Here is a 19537-nt window from a genome sequence, read left to right on the forward strand (position 1 = left end):
AAAATTCCCAGCAACCATCTGAAAGTGATGCTTTGATCACCACTCATTTGGGCACATGCCCATCCTGCCTGGTAAGAAAGCTGGGTGGGCTCTAGTCTCTATTCTTTTAATCTCTGCACCAAAAATGAATAATTCTGGATACTGATACTGCATCTAGTTACTTTTCCTGTTTGCAATAATTCTGGGCTTGGGGAAGATTGTCAGGAAAGGTGGGTCAAAAACAAAAAATAAAGCTATCAATTTCTAATTACCCCCCAGCCGTCAGTTGCGGACAAGGAAGGGGCTGGCTTGTGCAGCTGAGCCAGCTGGGGAGGACTAGCTCTCTGAATACTGCTTACCATGAAAACCCTATTCGTAGGGTCAAGTCAGGATCGACTTGAAGGCAGTCCCACCACTAGCTATGATGGCTATGTAGGTAGTATGCCCCTGAATGCTAGTTTCTGGGAATCACAAATGGGGAGAGTACTGTTGTTCTCCAGTCATGCTTGCAGGCTTTCCATAGGCTTCTGGCTTACGACTGCTAGAACGGGATGTTGGATTATAAAAGGCTTTGGTCTGATCCAGCAAGGCTTTTATATTCTGAAAACAAAAACAGACCAATATGTGAAGTAACCCAGGGTTGACTATAACATACCAAGGGATGGTGCTATTGTTTGTAGGATTTCTTCCTGCTGCCCTCACACACAGCTACTGCTTCTGCTATGGTTGTCATTGGTTAAATGCTCTCCACAGTGTAGAATGTTTGTTATCTCTTTCCAGACATGGTGCATTCCATGGTAGGCAGAAAAGGCAAGGATAGGAACAGAGATGAAGATTTGTCTAATGAGTCACTAAAATGAAGCATCAAAAACCAGTGAAGGTGAAGTAATATAGGGCTGATAGTGATTTAAAGAGTGCAGGGAAAGTATATGACTGTAATGTATTGATCTTGTGAGAAGGAAATTGAGAGAACTTGATAGCTGCTACTACTTTTAAGAGGATCTTTATACTAGGATTTCCAGGTTCTTGAAAAATATAATCTAAAATCCAGAGAAGTAAATTTAGAGTATTCATCATACCAATTTTTTGAGTTAAGATTATCATGCCTGTCATTGACACATAAAAATTCTTCCACTAGGCATATGAGAGTTTAAAACATTTTAGGCATGCAGATTAAAAAAACCCAAAACCTAAATGGGTGGTTGTAAACTTAATATGCTATGGTCAAGTCTTTCACATGTTAGCAAATAAGTTAGGGAAATGTCAGTGATGGTTGATGAATCACATTAAATTGGATCCTAGATATAAATAATCTAAAGGAAATTCCACAAGAAGAGTTTCCGCTCCTCCCTTTCCCCTTGTATCCACCTGTGACCCATGATAAGTTTCAACAGAATATTAGAGAAGGGTCCCTAATAATATGAGAGGTGGAAATGGGAAAATTTATTCTGTGAAAATAAGTTATTTTAGAATTCAAGTCATTATAAACTTATTTATTTGTGATATTTATGCTCCATTCTTTCTCTGAATATCTGAGAGTGGCTGATGGATGGTTCCTGTGTGACATTCTATCCAGGTAATGTTCATGACCAAATGTGCTTATCTTCAGGAACAGAGCTGCATCATGTGCCTTTAGGTTATTTTCTGAGCACCAAAACACACAATTGGCTTTACACTAACCTGATCTGTCAGTATTGCTTTGAAGACTAAAGGTTGGATCCAGAAAAGTGGGAGAACTCTACTTGCACATGGGGCTTTCCTGTCTGCTCCTCCCCATGACAAACCCTTGCACTCTCAGGACTGAAAGACTGTTACTAATGGGATGTGATGGGACACAAAAGTGGCCCAAGCAAAGGTAGTAAAAATCTCCAATGGAAAACTAAAATGGTACCATTCATCTAACAAAAAAGTAATACATTTGGAAGTGAATACAATTAAAAAAATGATGGAGACATTTCAGAATTTAGTGTGGCGCACAGTGGTAAGCGGCGGTAACACAGCCGAAGCTCTGCTCACGGCTGGAGTTGATTGCAACGGAAGGAGGAAGTCGAATCTTCGGTAAAAGGGGTCAAAGTCCACTCAGCCTTCCATCCATCCATGGTCGGTAAAATGAGTACCCGGCATATGCTGGGGGGTAAAGAAATGCTGGATACAGAACTGGCAATCCCACCCCATATATATGGTCTGCCTAGTAAACGTTGCAAGACGTCACCCTAAGAGTTGGAAATGACTCGCACTACAAGTGCAGGGACACCTTTACCTTTTACACATTCGTTTATGCAAGGAATTTATAAAAAATTCTCCTCTTTCCCCAACAGTCAACATGTTATAGACGCCATGTCGAACATAACTGTCATAGAAAGCTTCCTACTTCTGGGATTTTCTGGAGGCCGAGAACTTCAGGTTTTACACTTTGTCATCTTCTTGGCAATGTACCTGGCTATACTGATAGGAAATCTTCTGATCATTACCCTTGTAATTATTAGTAGTCACCTGCACACCCCAATGTATTTCTTTCTTGTCAACCTATCAATCCTTGACCTTGGATCAACCTCTGTCATCATGCCTAAATCCATGGCCAATTCCCTCAAGAATATACAGCTGATTTCATATTCTGAATGTGTTACACAAATGTTTTTCTTTCTCCTTTTCCTGTCATCGGACTTCTTCCTCCTCACTGTCATGGCCTATGATCGATATGTAGCCATCTGTCACCCACTGCACTATTCATCTATGATGAAGTGGAGTAGCTGCATCCAGATGGCAGGAGGAGCATGGATGGGAGGTTTCCTTAATGCTGTTTTGCACACTGGAACTGTTTTTTCACTGCCCTTCTGCTCCAACGTCATTAACCAGTTCTTCTGTGAAATCCCACATGTTGTGAAGATCTCCTGTTCTGATTCATACCTCAGTGAGCTTTGGGCTCTTCTCTTTAGTTCAATACCAGGTTTTGGCTGCTTTGTGTTCATTGTCATGTCTTATGTGCAGATCTTTACCACAGTGCTGAGAATGCCTTCTTTGGCAAACAGGCAGAAAGCCTTCTCGACTTGCATTCCCCACATCACAGTTATCTCCATACTTTTTGGAACTGGCATGTTTGCCTATTTTATGCCAACCTCTAACTCTCCATACAATGTGGATCAAGTGCTTGCTGTGTTATATATTGTAATGCCTCCAATGATGAACCCAATAATCTACAGCATGAGGAATAAAGATGTCAAAGCTGCCTTGTGGAAGTTGCTTGGTTTTATTCTTGGTAAGAAGAATAAAAAGATGCCTCCCATTCATCTGTAAGCCTGTTCCTCTTTCATCTTCTGTTGTGATGCAGTTTCATTTTTTAAAATAACATTGCAGGCATTTATAATAATTGTTTTCTATAATAAGAATCTGCATTGCCATTTGCAACACTTTAGGTTTGAAGAGACATATCTCATAACTGATTTTGACTTGACAGAGAGCATTCTTGGTTTCTGCCTTGGTGGATTGGTCCCAGTCCCTTGACATCTCCTGTCCAATGAGGAAGGCAACAAAACCAGTCCTGCAGCAGGCAGATTGAATTTCTCTTGAATTGTTCTCAAAGGAAGGCAAATTGTGAAAGGGGAGGCCTTACAATAAAGGATGGAAGTAAATGGCCCAAGAAGGCATTGGATGGGCCAGTTTTGCAGTCTTCAGTACTGCCCCCCATTGGATCCTGAATGGTTAATTTATGTCATAGTCTGTTGTTGATTTCAATTGTTCCAGGCTTTTCCAACTTTTTTTTAAAAAATCAGATTGAGGTTCCTATTTGAATCCATAGGGTCAATGTTGATTATGTTACAATGGCAGCACACAAAACCAGGACAGTACCACTTCCGGGAAGGGTGACTTCGCTTGTGCCTGCTTTTTGAGACGAGCTCTCATCTCAGAAGAAGCTTTTTCAGTTTTAAAATCAGTCAGAATGTTCTTTTTGACTGGTAAAGATTTTCTCCCTGGCAGGGAGAAATGTAGAGATTAACCACAAAAGCCTGTTTTTGTTGGGAGGACTGGATTTCATGAATTTATGAGAGAAGGTTCAGCCAGCAATGCCGGACGGACTTCCAACAAGCTCTAACTGATTAAGCGACACGTTTATCTTTTCTTCAAAGAAAAACGGACTTTAACAGGCAAGCATCCTTCTTTCTATTTTTTTTTCACTTGGTTTAAATCGTTGCAGCAAAAAGAGATTTGTCAATGAATCAGCTATAAAGAATTTCTGGGTGAGTTATAACTCTTCTCTTTTATTCACGAAATTAAGGAGGAAAGAAATTGAAAAAGCTTATCTTTGTTTTTATTGCAAAAGGCTGGCCTGGAAGTTCATTCTAAAGATACAAACGGAAGAGGGATTTCTATTTCGAGGAGGGAAAAAAATAAATAAATTTGATTTATGAACTTTGGAGTATTATATGTCCGGAACTATTTTCTTTTTGGTCTATTTCATTTTGACAAATCTACTTGTTCACGATGCCACTAACTGTTTTGAAGCTGGGAACTAAATTTGTTTTGTATTCCTGAACATATAAGAGATAAGGCAGGCTGTACTGTCTACACTGTGATGTCATCAAGCCTGGAATATTAACCCAATTGTGGCTGAAATAATTTTTGTTTTCGTGGTTTTAAGAATGGCAATCAGGAAAGTGGCTGAGACCATGGAAGAAATTATGTTTCAGAAAATAATGGATGAGATTGAGATAATGAAACAAACCCTGAGACAGGGTAGACAGGAGATGAAAATTGAATTTGGCAAAATGACGCAGGAGCTTAAAGAAATAGGGGATCTTGTGAGAGAGGAGATTGATGAGATTAGAGATGAGAAAAGAAAAATTAAAGGGAAGATACAAGCCCTGGAGATTGGAACAAATGTGGAATTGGAAAAAGATCAGGAGTTTATGGATATTAGAAACAAAGTTTACTGTTTGGAATTCAACGTTGTCTCTGAAGAAATTAATGAAGATATTAGAGATAAAGTTATCAATGTCTTGGATAATTTTCTGGACTGGAATGATGTGATGGAGCTTGACATAGAAAAAATCTATGGAATTAACTACAGATATGTGACAATGGAAAAATTCTCAAGAGATGAGCTAGTGCATTTTGTAAAAAAGAAGAACAGAGATATGACTTTACAACAATATTTCAGCAACATATTCAGAATTGATGGCAAGGAAATATTTGTGATAAAGGAAATTCCCATCAGACTCTTATTATATGACTATGGCTATGACAGCAAGATTATTATGGGATACTGATAATGGAAGAATGGATACTGAAATTACTGGACTGAACAGGACTATTGAAGATGGAAGATGGAATAAATATTGATAATGGAAGAATGGCTATTGAAATTATTGGACCTAACAGGTTTGATGAGATGGATTAATCGATATGTTTATTTGGACCATGGCTATGACAACAAGATTATTATGGGATACTGATAATGGAAGAATGGCTACTGAAATTATTGGACAACAGGATTATTGAAGATGGAAGATGGAATTAACATTGATAATGGAAGAATGGCTATTGAAATTATTGGACCTAACAGATTTGAATGAGATGGATTAATCGACATGTTTATTTGGAGAAAAATTGAAAGATATCTCTCTCAAGGAATTGAAACCTCTCTTTGACTTTTTGTGGAAAGAATAAAGTAATGTTTATGAGATTTGATGATTAATTAAGATAACTACTGGAGGAAAGTGATTTTATAATATAATTTAGGAGACAGGATTGTTATATATTGTAGACCTATAACTGATCTGCAACAAATCGGAAGTCAACATTTTATTTTATTGTTTAATTATTTTTGTTTTGTTTTGTTTTTTGTCTTTGAAAATTTGAATAAAAATTAAAGATAAAAAAAAAACCAGGACAGTACCACTGACTGGGTGTCCCGCCCAAAGTCAAAGGACTCAGTCTCAGACACATCACACAGGCTGAGTCCCAGGCACAAGTGGTGGGGGTGTATCCAATGGAGTCCAGTTCAGGCTGCACTTCGATGGGGGGGCAGGAAAGGAGGTGGCTGAGCTGTCCATGTCAGGAGTTTGGGCACACTGTAGGTGCACCTCAGTGCTAGTCCCTTCCCCAGTTTCACAAGCGAAGTCCTCATTTTCTGTGTCACCCTCGTCTATCCTTTCTCTCCCAGCCTCGCTCACAATATTTTTTTGGGGGGGGGATGGAAAGGGAAAAAAGTTCCTGATATTTGATATGCAGTTTATGGTGGGAGTTACTGCAGTAGATCTTGGATGTGAGAATTGTGTTTAAAAATGTGTCATTGTAGGAATTTTCCAAAATGTATTACAGCTACAATAAGCTCTTAGCATATGAAACACACCCCCTTGCTTTTATTACAATGGCAACATCTTCTTGAATTATTGAGGTAACTTGTGCCCACTTGAGTAAAGTGTCTAATGTCACTGTTGCAATGGGTAATACTTTTGGTTTAGGGAAGCCTTCCCAGACACGTAATTTTATGAAGTAGGAAAATTCCATGAAAATGTCGATGTACAGATCCATTTTTCATTCTCATATAAAGGTAACATGTTCTATACTATTTTAAATATTATTTTCTCAAATTTTCATTTTCATTATCTGGCAACAATTATTACCAACACACAAGAAAGTGCAGCAGAGAAAATAAGCCCCAAAGCCACTTGCTTGCATTGTGAGGTCAGTTTCCCAGGATTGTCAATGAACAGGAGGAAGAAAGGTAGGAAAGGAGGATGGCACTGAGAATGGCAACATTCTTCTCTTTTTGAAATTATATTCCTTTATAGGCTTTTTTTTCTGGATGCAGAAGCTGTCCATCCTCATTCTTCCTCCACTTGGAATATGATGTTGAAGCTTACTATGGGCATGTAGCTAACACCTGCAAAGAGCAGCTGCAGAAGAACTCATGGCACAATGTGTTGGCTGTTTACTCATGATGTCCCAGGATTTTTCCTAGGTCAACATCTCAGCTGCCGTAAACACATGTGCTGCTGCAGTTCTTTTTTGTACAGATCTTCATTTCTGAAGGAGTATGTTTCAAGATGCATCCTGCCAGTAGGGATGCGAGTGAAATACGATGCAGGTCACTTTTAAAGCCTTGATTTGGTTATGTTGAATTGAGGCGTGGTGGGAGACCTCCATGGTGAATACACCTATGTAACATGCTATGGGGCATCTACTATTGATTATTTTCTGGTTTCATCCAATTTGCTAAGTTGTGTGGTTAGCTGTAAGGTAGATATAAGAGCTGAGAGCGATCACCTCCCCCTGGTGCTCAGCTTGAGTAATGGGAAGCCATCACTGGACTGTGAACCAATGTATAATCTAGTGGCGGAGAGAAGAGCCGCCCGTATTAAGTGGACTCCTACTCTAGCACAGGATATATCCAAACTCTTATATTCCGCTGACAGTCTCAGCCTCCATGGTAGGTTCCTACTTGAAACTGTCCCCGAGTCAATCTCCTTACTGTTTCAAGAATTACTGAGATCTCTGAATAATGGCTTATACTTTAAAAATCATTTAAGACCTCATGCTACTGTGCAGGTCTCTAAGCCTTGGTTCGACCGGGAATGTGTCCTATTGAAGAATATTCTTATTGAAATCTATAGGAGGTATAGGGCTTCCGACCTGCCAACTTTGCCTGTAGAATACCTGAGTATCAAAAAACATTATAAAATCTTAATCAAAGAGAAAAAGAAACATTTCCAAAGAGAAGCTTGGCAAAGCTTAATAGAAGCCTCCAGACAAAAAGACTCTGGAACTTTCTGGAGGCTGGTTTCTAGGGGGTGCCAGTTTGCACCATCGTGCATTGATTATCATATATCGGCTAGTGAGTGGGAATCCTACTTTGCTGGCATTTTTGCTAAGAGCCAAAATATCAACAGCTTACCACGGGACGATCTTAATACCTTACCAAGCTGGCCCCCAGTTTCTACCTTTGAAATGACAGCACTTATTAACAAGCTCAAGATGGGCAAAGCGCCTGGTGTCGACAATGTCCCTCCGGAATACCTCAAGGAACACATAGATTGGTGGGCACCCATTCTGGCGGCACTGTTTACTGCTATCGATCAATCTGCTTGTATCACTGAGGACTGGCAGATGCCCATTGTTGTCCCCATTTATAAAAAAGGTAAAAGATCGGATCCATCAAATTATAGACCTATTAGTTTGCTAAGTGTCATCAGCAAACTATATGCTAGCCATCTCCTTGAGAAGCTATCCACTTGGATGGAGAACGAAAATATTTTGGCAGACAAACAAGCCGGTTTCAGACTAGGGTGCTCTACCATCGACCAGGGCCTCATCCTCCAGCACTTAGAGGAAAAATATTCCTCCCACAAGGGGGGGAGCACTTTTCACTGCTTTTATCGATCTTAAATCAGCATTCGATCTTATACCTCGGGACAGACTTTGGGAAAAACTACAGGCCACGAATATTGATAGACGCCTGCTGTGCTTAATTCACTGTTTACATGCGAAGACCTACTTAAGGTCAGATGCAATCGAGCCGGACATTTATCTGACCTATTCCAACTTTTAATGGAGTGAAACAGGGTTGCATCCTCGCACCCTCCTTATTTAATCTTTATACCAACTCTTTAGTCAAACGTCTGGAGGGGGTAAATTCCCACCCCCCTAACTTGGCGAAGAGACATGTGTCCTCACTCCTGTATGCTGATGACATTGTTCTATCTCAAACGACCATTGGTTTGTGCCGTCTGTTGAGAGAGCTTGCCTCCTTTTGTACAGAAGAACTACTAAAAATAATTATGCCAAATGTAAGGTATTGCTATTTTCCAGAAGAAGATGCAAACAACAGTGGCAAATTGATAATCACCCCATTGACCAAGTCACTGCTTTCAGATACCTGGGAATTCTGTTTCATTCTTTGGGCATCTGGAAGGCGCATCTGAATAGGTCTGCCAAGTCTGCCCAGAGAACGGTCAAGGCATTGCTTTCATTCTTCTATACAAAAGGTGGCCAATACGTCCCCTCGGCTGTACAGGTATTTAATGCCAAGGTCATTGCTCAATTACTTTATGGGACCCAAATCTGTAGCGGTGGTAATTATGCCCTGCTGGAATCTATCCAATCCAAGTGCCTGTGGTCAATAATGGGTGTCCCCAGTTGTGTCTCCAATGTGGCCTTACATTTAGAACTGGGAACACTATTAATTAATCAATTCCCCTGTCCCATGCTCCTGTCTCATGCCCCTGCACTGCAGCCAGGTGGGCCTCTTCCATGCTTTCTCACCCAGCCTATGTAGTATAAAACAGTACAGAAGTCTGGGAGACTTTTGTTTATGTAACAAAGATGAGGTAAGCAGAGGCTTTTAATTGGCTAAAATAGACAGTGAATGCCAATAGCTCATTAGTGAAGATGTTTTCTTAGGACTGGGAACCTGGCCTTCAAGGCAGGTGTAATGAATCATGCTGCTACAAAGCTGAAGGACTCTGATCAAAAGAACTGAAAACAAAGACAAAATTGTGAGACCCAAATTAAAACAACATCCCCATAGGTATAGCTAGTTAAAGTCATAGGTGCAAACCTGCACCCAGGTCCAGGGGCTCTTTTGGGTATAAATAAGGCTCCCCAACTCCTGTCGAGGAAGCTTCAGCACAGACCTAGACAGGAGGAGGTGCTGTGTACCTGTTGGCCATCAGCTGGGATCTCTCCATTGTTGCTGACCTGCGGCTCCCAACAACAGAAAGGAGACGTAAGATAACCTTGCTCATTAGTTGCTTGTATCTTTGTTTAAGGCCTTGCCTGCAATCAAATGCTATGTGCTCTCTAATAAAACAGTATATGCTTTCCACTGGTCTGATCATTGCCTTTGAAATCCCCCCACAAACCTCTTTCCTTGGCAAAACACCATCCTTCAAAATTCGCACATATTCACATTTTGCAATGCAGTTCTCCAAACAATGTTTACAATACTGCATATATTGAGGGGGAAAGTGCTTGAAAATCAATACATGGAAAAGGCATAAAATTCATTGTATTAGAAGAAATTGCTTGCATAAATGTGTACATTAGTGAAAACTGCATAAAATTGTGTTTGTTAGGAGAAATTCACACTGCAATGCTGAAGAATATTTGTGAGAGTTCACAAATTGCTGCAGAAATGTGGAGAGCCTGGGGATCCTGAGGAGGGATCCAGTGGGTTGTAACGAGAGGGGGCTGAAACAGGAGAAGATTTCAGCACTTTAGACATTGGATAGCTCTGCCCCTCTTGTTCAAATTAAACCTGAAGAAACACTGTCTGAGAATGAGTGAACCCGTTTCTCTCCCCTCAGCTCTCCCTTGTTGCCCGAGGTGCCACTCAGGCCGCCTCTTGATGAGGAATCAGAGGCTCAACCAGAGGCAGAGTCCGAGGAGGATCTCAATGAATTGCTACCATCACCAACAATGTGCAGGCAGATGTGCAAGTTTGTATAGGCAGTGCAAGCTTTTCAACTTGTCTGTAGGCGTGCTGGCTTGCTCATGCAGTCCCATTCAGAGAAACCTTTCCCACACAAATAGAGAAAGCCCCCTCTGAGCCTATACTTAAAGGGTCTTAGGGAGTGTGGCTTACTGCTGCAACAATGTCTTAGCATGAGTTGTCATACTTAGTTATGCTGCATAGAGACGTAGAGTTCTGTATAATCTGTAAGCTGATTTATGAAATGCTCTAAACTGAGATTTCACATTCAACATAGTAGAGAAAAAAACACCATGAGTCTGATTTTGAATCCAACTGGGTTGGCCAGAACAGAAGGGGTTCAAAAGGGATTAGAGAAATTAATGAAGGAAGGGTCTCTCAACAGGTGTTAGCAATGGTGACAGTAGGTATCAGTAGTGATGACTATATGGAATCTACAAATTCACATATCTGCAAGTGCCAGTTGTAATGAGAGAAGAGCGTTATTATTTTGTCAGTCTGCTCATGAGTTTACCAAAGGCATCTGTTTCTATGGAAAATAAGATACTGGACTAGATGGACCTTTGGTCTGATCCACAAGGGATCTTCTTTTGTTTCAACATTCTGCTGAAGGAATAGTTCTATTTGTTAGCAGGGAACCAAGACACATGCTCTGATGAATGTTAAGTGAGTACTAACCCTTCAGTAATTATGTTGGAAGTTTTTCTCGGAAGGCTTCTGGGCATGTGCTTAGGTGAACTTTACTTTTCTTTTGCAATTGAATAGAAGAAGGATCTTCAAGTTAGATGTATAACAGCAGCCTTAATGGGAGCCTTTTTCTGATGGCACTGTCCTATATAACTATGATGCATGTGTGGGTCCATTGCAACTATAAGGGCATGGGCAATTTACAGGATCCTGCCTAATGTCTCTGATGCTTCATGGGTGTACAACTACTTCCATAATGATGAAGAGAAATTTCCCATCCTTGGCAATGATGATGAAGAACTGCTGTTGCATCATCCAATGTAGCAAGTTTACTGTTCCATTCATTCCCTTTTGTAAATGTCTTAAGCATTCCCTTCCTATTCCATAGGGGAATGATTAACACCAGATGAGGAAGCTCTGGGTCTCTCTCAGTATGCAGCATGATAAAAATAGACAATAGATGAAAGGCAGCCTTTGACTGCAAACTCAGAATTGTTCTGTTACAGACAGAAATTCAGTGTCGTTGGCATTGTCTCTGGACCATTAGTGCAGAGTTATTCAGGGAAACAGGGAACTAATCTTTAGGGACAAAAAAAAGTCACCTATATATTTCTATCACATATGCCTGTTACTTTTACTGTGGCTTGAAATAAGATTTTCCTCCAACATACACCTGTCAAGCCAGAGGAGTTGTGAATCTGACAGAAGAGAGAGAGAGAAAGAGAATATCAAACAATTTCATGGGATGTGAAAGAAGTGTCATCAATGTGAGTAGAGAATAAGGAAATGGTCAATGTCTGCTTGTGGTATTTGTACTTTACTGAATAAAAAAGTAAGAGCTGACAGAAAAAGAGAGGCATCTAGGCCAACCAAGTAAATAGAAGCCATGTTGCTGATAAATGATTTGGAGCAGAATTGCAAATATCACCTTGATGAAATCTATTGGAAAATACAGTATGGATTTTATCTCTGTGTCCTCAGATCTTATTGGAAACTGTTTTCTCCCATTTCCCTTTCCTTGGCATCTTTTTCATTCATTCCATTTAATTCCATTTTTCTTTTTCCACCTTATTTAAAATATATTAGTTTTGTACTTACTAGTTTATTATTTGTGTTACCTCCTTTTTCTAATTATCCTTTCAGATTTTCATTCTGCTTCCTTAATCTTACCATATCCAACAAGTACTGTGGTTCAACGATGCTTGCTCTGTTATTTTCAATCCTTTCCTAATAACATTATGGCTTTATTTTTCACTGCCACTGGATTCTAACCTGATGTTCTGATTAGTTGTCCACAAAGATCTCTAGGCTGAGAAGCTAGAATGCATCACTCTATATGGGTAGTGGTAACATTTCATCTCAACATGGATTATTGTTGATTGCTGAAAGGACATTTTTCCCATCAACCAACTGGAAATGATGCTTCAATCATCAGGCATTTGGGCACATGTCCATCCTGGCTGGTCAGAGTGCTGAGTGGGCTCCAGTCTGTGTTCCTTTAAGCTCTGCCTAAAATATGGGTAATTCTGGATACTGATTCTGCATCTAGTTACTTTTCTTGTTTCCAGTTATCCTGGGTATGGGAAAAACTGTCAGGAAATATGGGTCTAAATGAAAAGAAGGCTGTCAGCATCTATTAGCTATGATGGCTAATAAGTAGTATGCCCCTGAATGCTAGCTTCTGGGAATCACAAATGGGGAGAGTACTGTTGTTCTCAGATCTTGCTTGCAGGCTTCCCATAGGCTTCTGGTTTACCACTGTCAGAACAGGATGCTGCATTAAAGGGGGCTTTGGTCTGATCCAGCAAGGCTCTTACATTCTTAAAACAAAACTAGACCAATAGGTGAACCAACCCATGGTTGTTTACAACATAGCAAGGGATGGTACTGTCTTTTGTGGGATTTCTCCCTGCCATCCTCACACCCAGCTATTGCTTCTGCTACTGTTGTCATTGATTAAATGCTTTCCACAGTGCAGAACTTATGGTATCTCTTTCCTGACATGGTGCATTCCATGCTAGGCAGAAAAGGCAAAGATAGGTACAGAGATTAGAATTTGTCTAATGAGTCACTAAGATGAAGCATCACACAGCAGTGAAGGTGAAGAAAGATAGGGCCAATAGTGATCTGAGAGTGCAGAGAAAATATATGACCGTAATGTTTTGATCTCATGAGAACTCAGAGGGCTATTGAGAGAACTTGCTAACTTGTACTACTTTTAAGAGGATCTTTATAATGGGATGTTCAGGTTTTTGAAAAATATAATCTAAAATCCAGAGAAGTAGTAAATTTAGAGTATTCATCATATGTATTTTTTGAGTTAAGATTATCATGCCTATCATTGACACACAAAAATTCTTCCACTAGGCATATGAGAGTTTAAAACATTTTAGGCATGCAGATTAAAAAAAACTGAAAACCTAAAATGGGTGTCTGGTTGTAACATCAATATGCTATGGTCAAGTCTTTCACATGTGAGCAGATAAGTTAGGGAAATGTCAGTGATGGTTGATTTATACCTAGATGAATCACATTAAACTGGATCCTAGATATAAATAATCTAAAGGAATTTCACTCAAGAAGAGTTTCCGCTCCTCCCTTTCCCCTTGTATCCACCTGTGACCCATGATAAGTTTCAATAGAATATTAGAGAAGGGTCCCTAATAATATGAGAGGTGGGAATGGGAAAATTTATTCTGTGAAAATAAGTTATTTTAAGATTCAAGTCACTATAATCTTATTTATTTGTGACATTTATGCTCCATTCTTTCTCTGAATATCTCAGAGTGGCTGACCTATGGTTCCTGTGTGACATTCTATCCAGGCAATGTTCATAACCAAATGTGCTTATCTTCAGGAACAGAGCTGCAACATATGCCTTTAGGCTATTTCCTGAGCAGCAGAACATAGAACTGGAGTTACAGAACTGGTGTTACGTGTGAGTATTGCCTTGAAGACTAAAGGCTGGATCTAGGACTTGCACATGGGGCTTTCCTGTCTCCTCCTCCCTGTTGTAAACCACTGCACTTTCAGGACCATAAGGCCATTATGAAAGGGACGTGATGGGACACACAAGTGGCCCAAGCCAAGGAGCAAAATACTCCAATGGGAGAACTAAAATCATGGTATCAATCATCTAACAAAAAAGTAATACATTTCATGAATCATACTTGGAAGTGAATACAATGTTGGAGACATTTCAGAATTCAGTGTGAATTCACATTCTTTTATGTGCAAGGAATTTATAAAAAACATTTCCCTCTTTCCCCAACAGTCAACATATTATAGATGCCATGTTGAACATAACCATCATAGAAAACTTCCTACTTCTGGGATTTTCTGGAGGCCGAGAACTTCAGATTTTGCACGTTGTGATCTTCTTGGCAATGTACCTGGCTATACTGATAGGAAATCTTCTGATCATTACCCTTGTAATTATTAGTAGTCACCTGCACACTCCAATGTATTTCTTTCTTGTCAACCTATCAATCCTTGACCTTGGATTAACCTCTGTCATCATGCCTAAATCCATGGCCAATTCCCTCAAGAATATACAGCTGATTTCATATTCCGAATGTGTCACACAAATGTTTTTCTTTCTCCTTTTCCTGTCATCGGACTTGTTCCTCCTCACTGTCATGGCCTATGATCGATATGTAGCTATCTGTCAACCACTGCACTATTCATCTATGATGAAGTGGAGTAGCTGCATCCAGATGGCAGGAGGAGCATGGATGGGAGGTTTCCTTAATGCTGCTTTGCACACTGGAACTGTTTTTTCACTGCCCTTCTGCTCCAACGTCATTAACCAGTTCTTCTGTGAAATCCCACATGTTGTGAAGATCTCCTGTTCTGATTCATACCTCAATGAGCTTTGGGCTCTTCTCTTTAGTTCAATACCAGGTTTTGGCTGCTTTGTGTTCATTGTCATGTCTTATGTGCAGATCTTTACCACAGTGCTGAGAATGCCTTCTTTGGCAAACAGGCAGAAAGCCTTCTCGACTTGCATTCCCCACATCACAGTTATCTCCATACTTTTTGGAACTGGTGTGTTTGGCAATGTTATGCAAACCTCTAACTCTCCATACAATGTGGATCAAGTGCTTGCTGTGTTATATATTGTAATGCCTCCAATGATGAACCCAATAATCTACAGCATGAGGAACAAAGATGTCAAAGCTGCCTTGTGGAAGTTGCTTGGTTTTATTCTTGGTAAGAAGAATAAGAAGATTTATCCCATTCATCTATAAGCCTGTTCCTCTTTCATCTGTGATTCAGCTTCTTTTTGAAAAATAACATTGCAGACATTTATAATAATTGTTTTCTCTAATAAGAATGTGTGTTGCCATTTGAAACACTTTAGGTTTGAAGAGACATATCTCATAACTGATTTTGACTTGACAGAGAACATTCTTGGTTTCTGCCTTGGTGGGTTGGTCCCAGTCCCTTGACATCCCCTCCCCAACGAAGAAGGCAACAAAACCAGTCCTGCAGCAGGCAGATTGAATCTCTCTCGAATTGTTCTGAAAGGGAGGCAAATTGTGAAAGGGGAGGCCTTACACTAAAATGATGGAAGTAAATGGCTGAACGGTTGGATTGGCCAGTTTTGCAGTCTTCAGTTCTCCCCCCCCCATTAGATCCTGAATGGTTAATTTATGTTATAGTCTGTTGTTGATTTCAATTGCTCTAGGCAATTTTTCCAACTTTTTTTTAAAAATCAAATTGAGGTTCCAATATGAATCCATAGAGTCAATGTTAACTTTATTACAACGGCAGCACACAAAACCAGGACAGTATCACTGACTGAGTGTCCTGCCCAAAGTCATTCTCGGACATCTCTGTGTTTTTTTCTCTTTTTAGTAAAGTTATCTATACATCGAAAGTGGTGCACCTCGTTAACCTAACAGTGCTTTCTAGGAACTTTTTCCTTGAATTAACTCTTAGTAATTATGTCTTTGCGTCTCTACGACATTGACTCAGTAATTGGGCCCCTCCCCTGCATCCACTTAAGTAGGCCTGGATCTCGCACGCAAAGGCTCCTCCTTAGCTCTGTCTGTTGAAATTCCAGCCTCCAACGCCTCTGAGCATGGGGTGAAAGTGGTTTGATCTCAGTCTTACCCTGAATGGCAGCACACAAAACAGGACAGTACCACTGACTGGGTGTCCTGCCCGAAGTCGAAGGACTCAGTCTCGGACGCATCTGTATTTTTTTCTCTTTTTAGTAAAGTTATTGATAGGCTTAGTATGGAATGATCCATTCCCCTGTCCCATGCTCCTGTCTCACACCCCTGCACTGCAGCCAGGTGGGCCTCTTGCATGCTTTCTCACCCAGCCTATGTAGTATAAAACAGTACAGAAGTCTAGGAGGCTTTTGTTTATGTAACACAGATGAGGTAAGCAGAGGCCTTTAATTGGCCAAAATAGATAGTGAATGCCAATAACTCAGTAGTGAAGATGTTCTCTAAGGACTGGGAACCTGGCCTCCAACGCAGGTGCAGTGAATCATGCTGCTACAAAGCTGAAGGACACTGACCACCAGAACTGATAAACAAAGACAGAGTCGTGAGACCCAAGTTAACACAACATCCCCATAGGTATAGCTAGTTGAAGAACTGTTGCTGCATCATCCTCTGTGGCAATTTTATGTTGCATTCATTCCCTTGTGTAAATGTCTTAAGCATTCCCTCCCTATTCCATATGGGAATAATTAGCAACCGATGAGGAAGCTCTGTGTCTCCCTCAGTATGCAGCAGGACAAAAATAGACAATTGGAATACATGATGAAATACAGCCTTAGATTACAAGCTTTGAAAGTGTTCTGTTACAGACAGAAAGTCAACGTTGTTGGCATTGTCTCTGGTCCATGAGTGCAGAGCTATTCAGGAAAACAGGGACCTAATCTTTAGGGACAAAAAGAAGTCACATATATACTTCCATCACATATACCTGGCACTTTTACTGCAGCTTGAAATAAGCTTTTCCTTCAACATACACCTGTCACGCCAGAGGAGGAGTTGTGAATCTGATGGGGGAAAAGAGAGGGAGGGAGGGAGGGAGGGAGGGAGGGGTATGCTTACTTGTTCATTATTTGTATTAACTTCTTTTTCTAACTGATTATCCTTTTGGTTTTGTGTTACATTTTCCCAATCCTACTATATCCAACAAGTTTTGTGGCTCAATGATGCTTGCTCTGTTATTTTCAATCCTTCCCTAACAATATTATGGCTTTATTTTTCACTGCCACCAGATTCTAACTTGACGTGCTGATTAGTTGTCCATAAAGATCTCTATCCTGACAGCCGAGAAGGCATCACTCAATAGGTGTAGTAGTGCCATTTGATCTTAATGTGGATTATTGATGATCACTGAAAGAAGAAAATTCCCAGCAACCATCTGGAAGTGATGCTTTGATCACCACTCATTTGGGCACATGGTTGGACTCGATGGCCTTATAGGCCCCATCCAACTCTTCGATTCTATTATTCTATTTCATAGCTATTTTGAATGAAAGATATGGTTCAGTTCTACACATCTGTTCTTAATGTTAGCATGAAATTGCTGTTTGTAGGTTCTATTTCACTGGCAATTTATTTTATACTTGAATCCCATTCAATCGATATCTATAATCCATAAGAAGAGTGTGCATTTTAGGAAGCAGTTGTTTAAAAGATCTCACAGATTTTATCAGCTGTTCATACTTATTATTTATTGATTTATTACATTTGTATACCGCCCCATAGCTGAAGCTCTCTGGGCAGTTTACAACAATTAAACAATGTCTTGGGTTATGTTCTGATCTAGTTATGACGTCCTTCATTCCCATTTATTTCAGAGAATAGCACTGTGGAACTCTATGTTTACACTTTGGCAACTGCATTGTGGGATGGCACAAGTTACTGCTTTGTCCCCAATGCTTTATAACATTTAGAGTATATGACGCTGTTGGTAGCATTCATCAGGAGATTTGGGACATAGCATCACCAGTATGCTGATGACACTCAGCTCTGTTTTTCCATTAAATCTGAGTTGGGAGAGGCCATGCAAAAGGTGGGCCAGTAGTTCAATGCAGTGGTGGGCTGGATGAGGGCCAATAGACTGAAGCTGTATCCTGCTAAGGCAGTGACACTACTGGTGAGTGGTCCTGAGGTCTGGGTATTGGGGACTTTGCCATTTCTAGATAGGGTTGCACTCCCTCTGAAGGAACATGTACACAGTTTAGGGGTGCTTTTGGAACCATCTCTGTCCATAGAGGCCCATCTGGACTCCCTGGTGAAGAGTGCCTATCACAAGCTTTAGTTGGTTCATCAACTGCTCCCTTTCCTGGACAGGGTTATCCTGGCCATTGTGACTCATGTGCTGGTAACCTCATATTTAGTCTATTGCAGTGCATTGTCTGTGGGGTTTCTCTTCTGGGTGGTCTTGAGACTGCAGCTAGTGCACAATGCTGCAGAATGGGTAGTGGTGAATGGTGCCCCTTAGTGGATGCACATCATACCACTGTTATGACATTAGCACTGGCTGCCAATAAACCACTGAATCGGTTTCACATTCATGCTACTTACATACAAAGCCCTAAACAACTCTGGACCAGATTATCTGAAATACCAGCTTCCCCTCCATTGCCCAGTAATGGCATAAAGATCAACAAATGGAACCTGGTTTCTTTTGCCATGGCCTGATGATTATTGACTTGTGGTAACATGGGGGTAGGCTTTCTCACTGTGGACTCCAGTGTTGTGGGATATTCTCCATGCTGAGATATGAGAGGCCTGATTGGCATTGGTATTCCACTGGCTCTTTAAGACACATCTGTTGAAAGCCAAGCTTTGAGCCTTGGCTCTGGGTGTTAATTGTGGGGCGGAGCGCACCCCAGACAGTGACGGGAGGGAGGAATTAGTATCTTCCCATCCATGTCCCATCTCTTGCGGGATTACCTGCAATCCCGGGCAATTTGTGACAGCAGCCAAAAGGTGGAGCCAGGTCCATGCCTTTAAAAGGCCCCAGTCAGCTGAGAGCCGGCCTCTTTCTTCACACACCGGCTTTGGAGGAAGGACTTCTCTGGATCAGACCATCGGAGAGTCATGTGGACAGCAAGGTCGGTATGGTAAAGAGCTCTCTGGCAGCTTTCTTTGGGGGCCTGGGGGGGCGAGCAGCTAACTTTGTGCAAGACAGATAAAGTTTCTTACAATTTCTACTACAATTACTACCACTATATTATTATTATTATTATTAATAATATTAATATTAATATTATTACCACTACTACTACTTACTGCTACTACTACTGGTAATTTTATTGTTATGCTGGTGGTCAGGGCCGGTTCTAAAGGGCGGCCAGGTTGGGCACTGGCCCGATGGCCCCTGGAGCTACAGGGGGCCCCTCAGCTGCCCCTCCACTCCCCTTCTGTGATCCGCACCTCCCCACATCTCCCCACTTACATG

At 40.8% G+C, this 19537-nt stretch overlaps 2 protein-coding genes across 2 annotated transcripts; both read left to right on the plus strand.

Moving 5' to 3' along the window:
• Nucleotides 1-2316: 2316 nt before the first annotated feature.
• On the plus strand, nt 2317-3273 carry LOC133367671 (olfactory receptor 14A16-like). Its single transcript, XM_061591766.1, has one exon. It carries the CDS (start codon nt 2317-2319, stop codon nt 3271-3273), a length of 957 nt encoding a protein of 318 aa, XP_061447750.1.
• Nucleotides 3274-14388: 11115 nt separating this feature from the next.
• LOC133367672 (olfactory receptor 14A16-like) lies at nt 14389-15345 on the plus strand. The gene has a single exon (XM_061591767.1). It carries the CDS (start codon nt 14389-14391, stop codon nt 15343-15345), a length of 957 nt encoding a protein of 318 aa, XP_061447751.1.
• The last annotated feature ends 4192 nt before the right edge of the window (nt 15346-19537 follow it).

Source organism: Rhineura floridana, chromosome 11 (assembly GCF_030035675.1).
Source record: "Rhineura floridana isolate rRhiFlo1 chromosome 11, rRhiFlo1.hap2, whole genome shotgun sequence".
Lineage (NCBI taxonomy): Eukaryota > Metazoa > Chordata > Lepidosauria > Squamata > Rhineuridae > Rhineura > Rhineura floridana.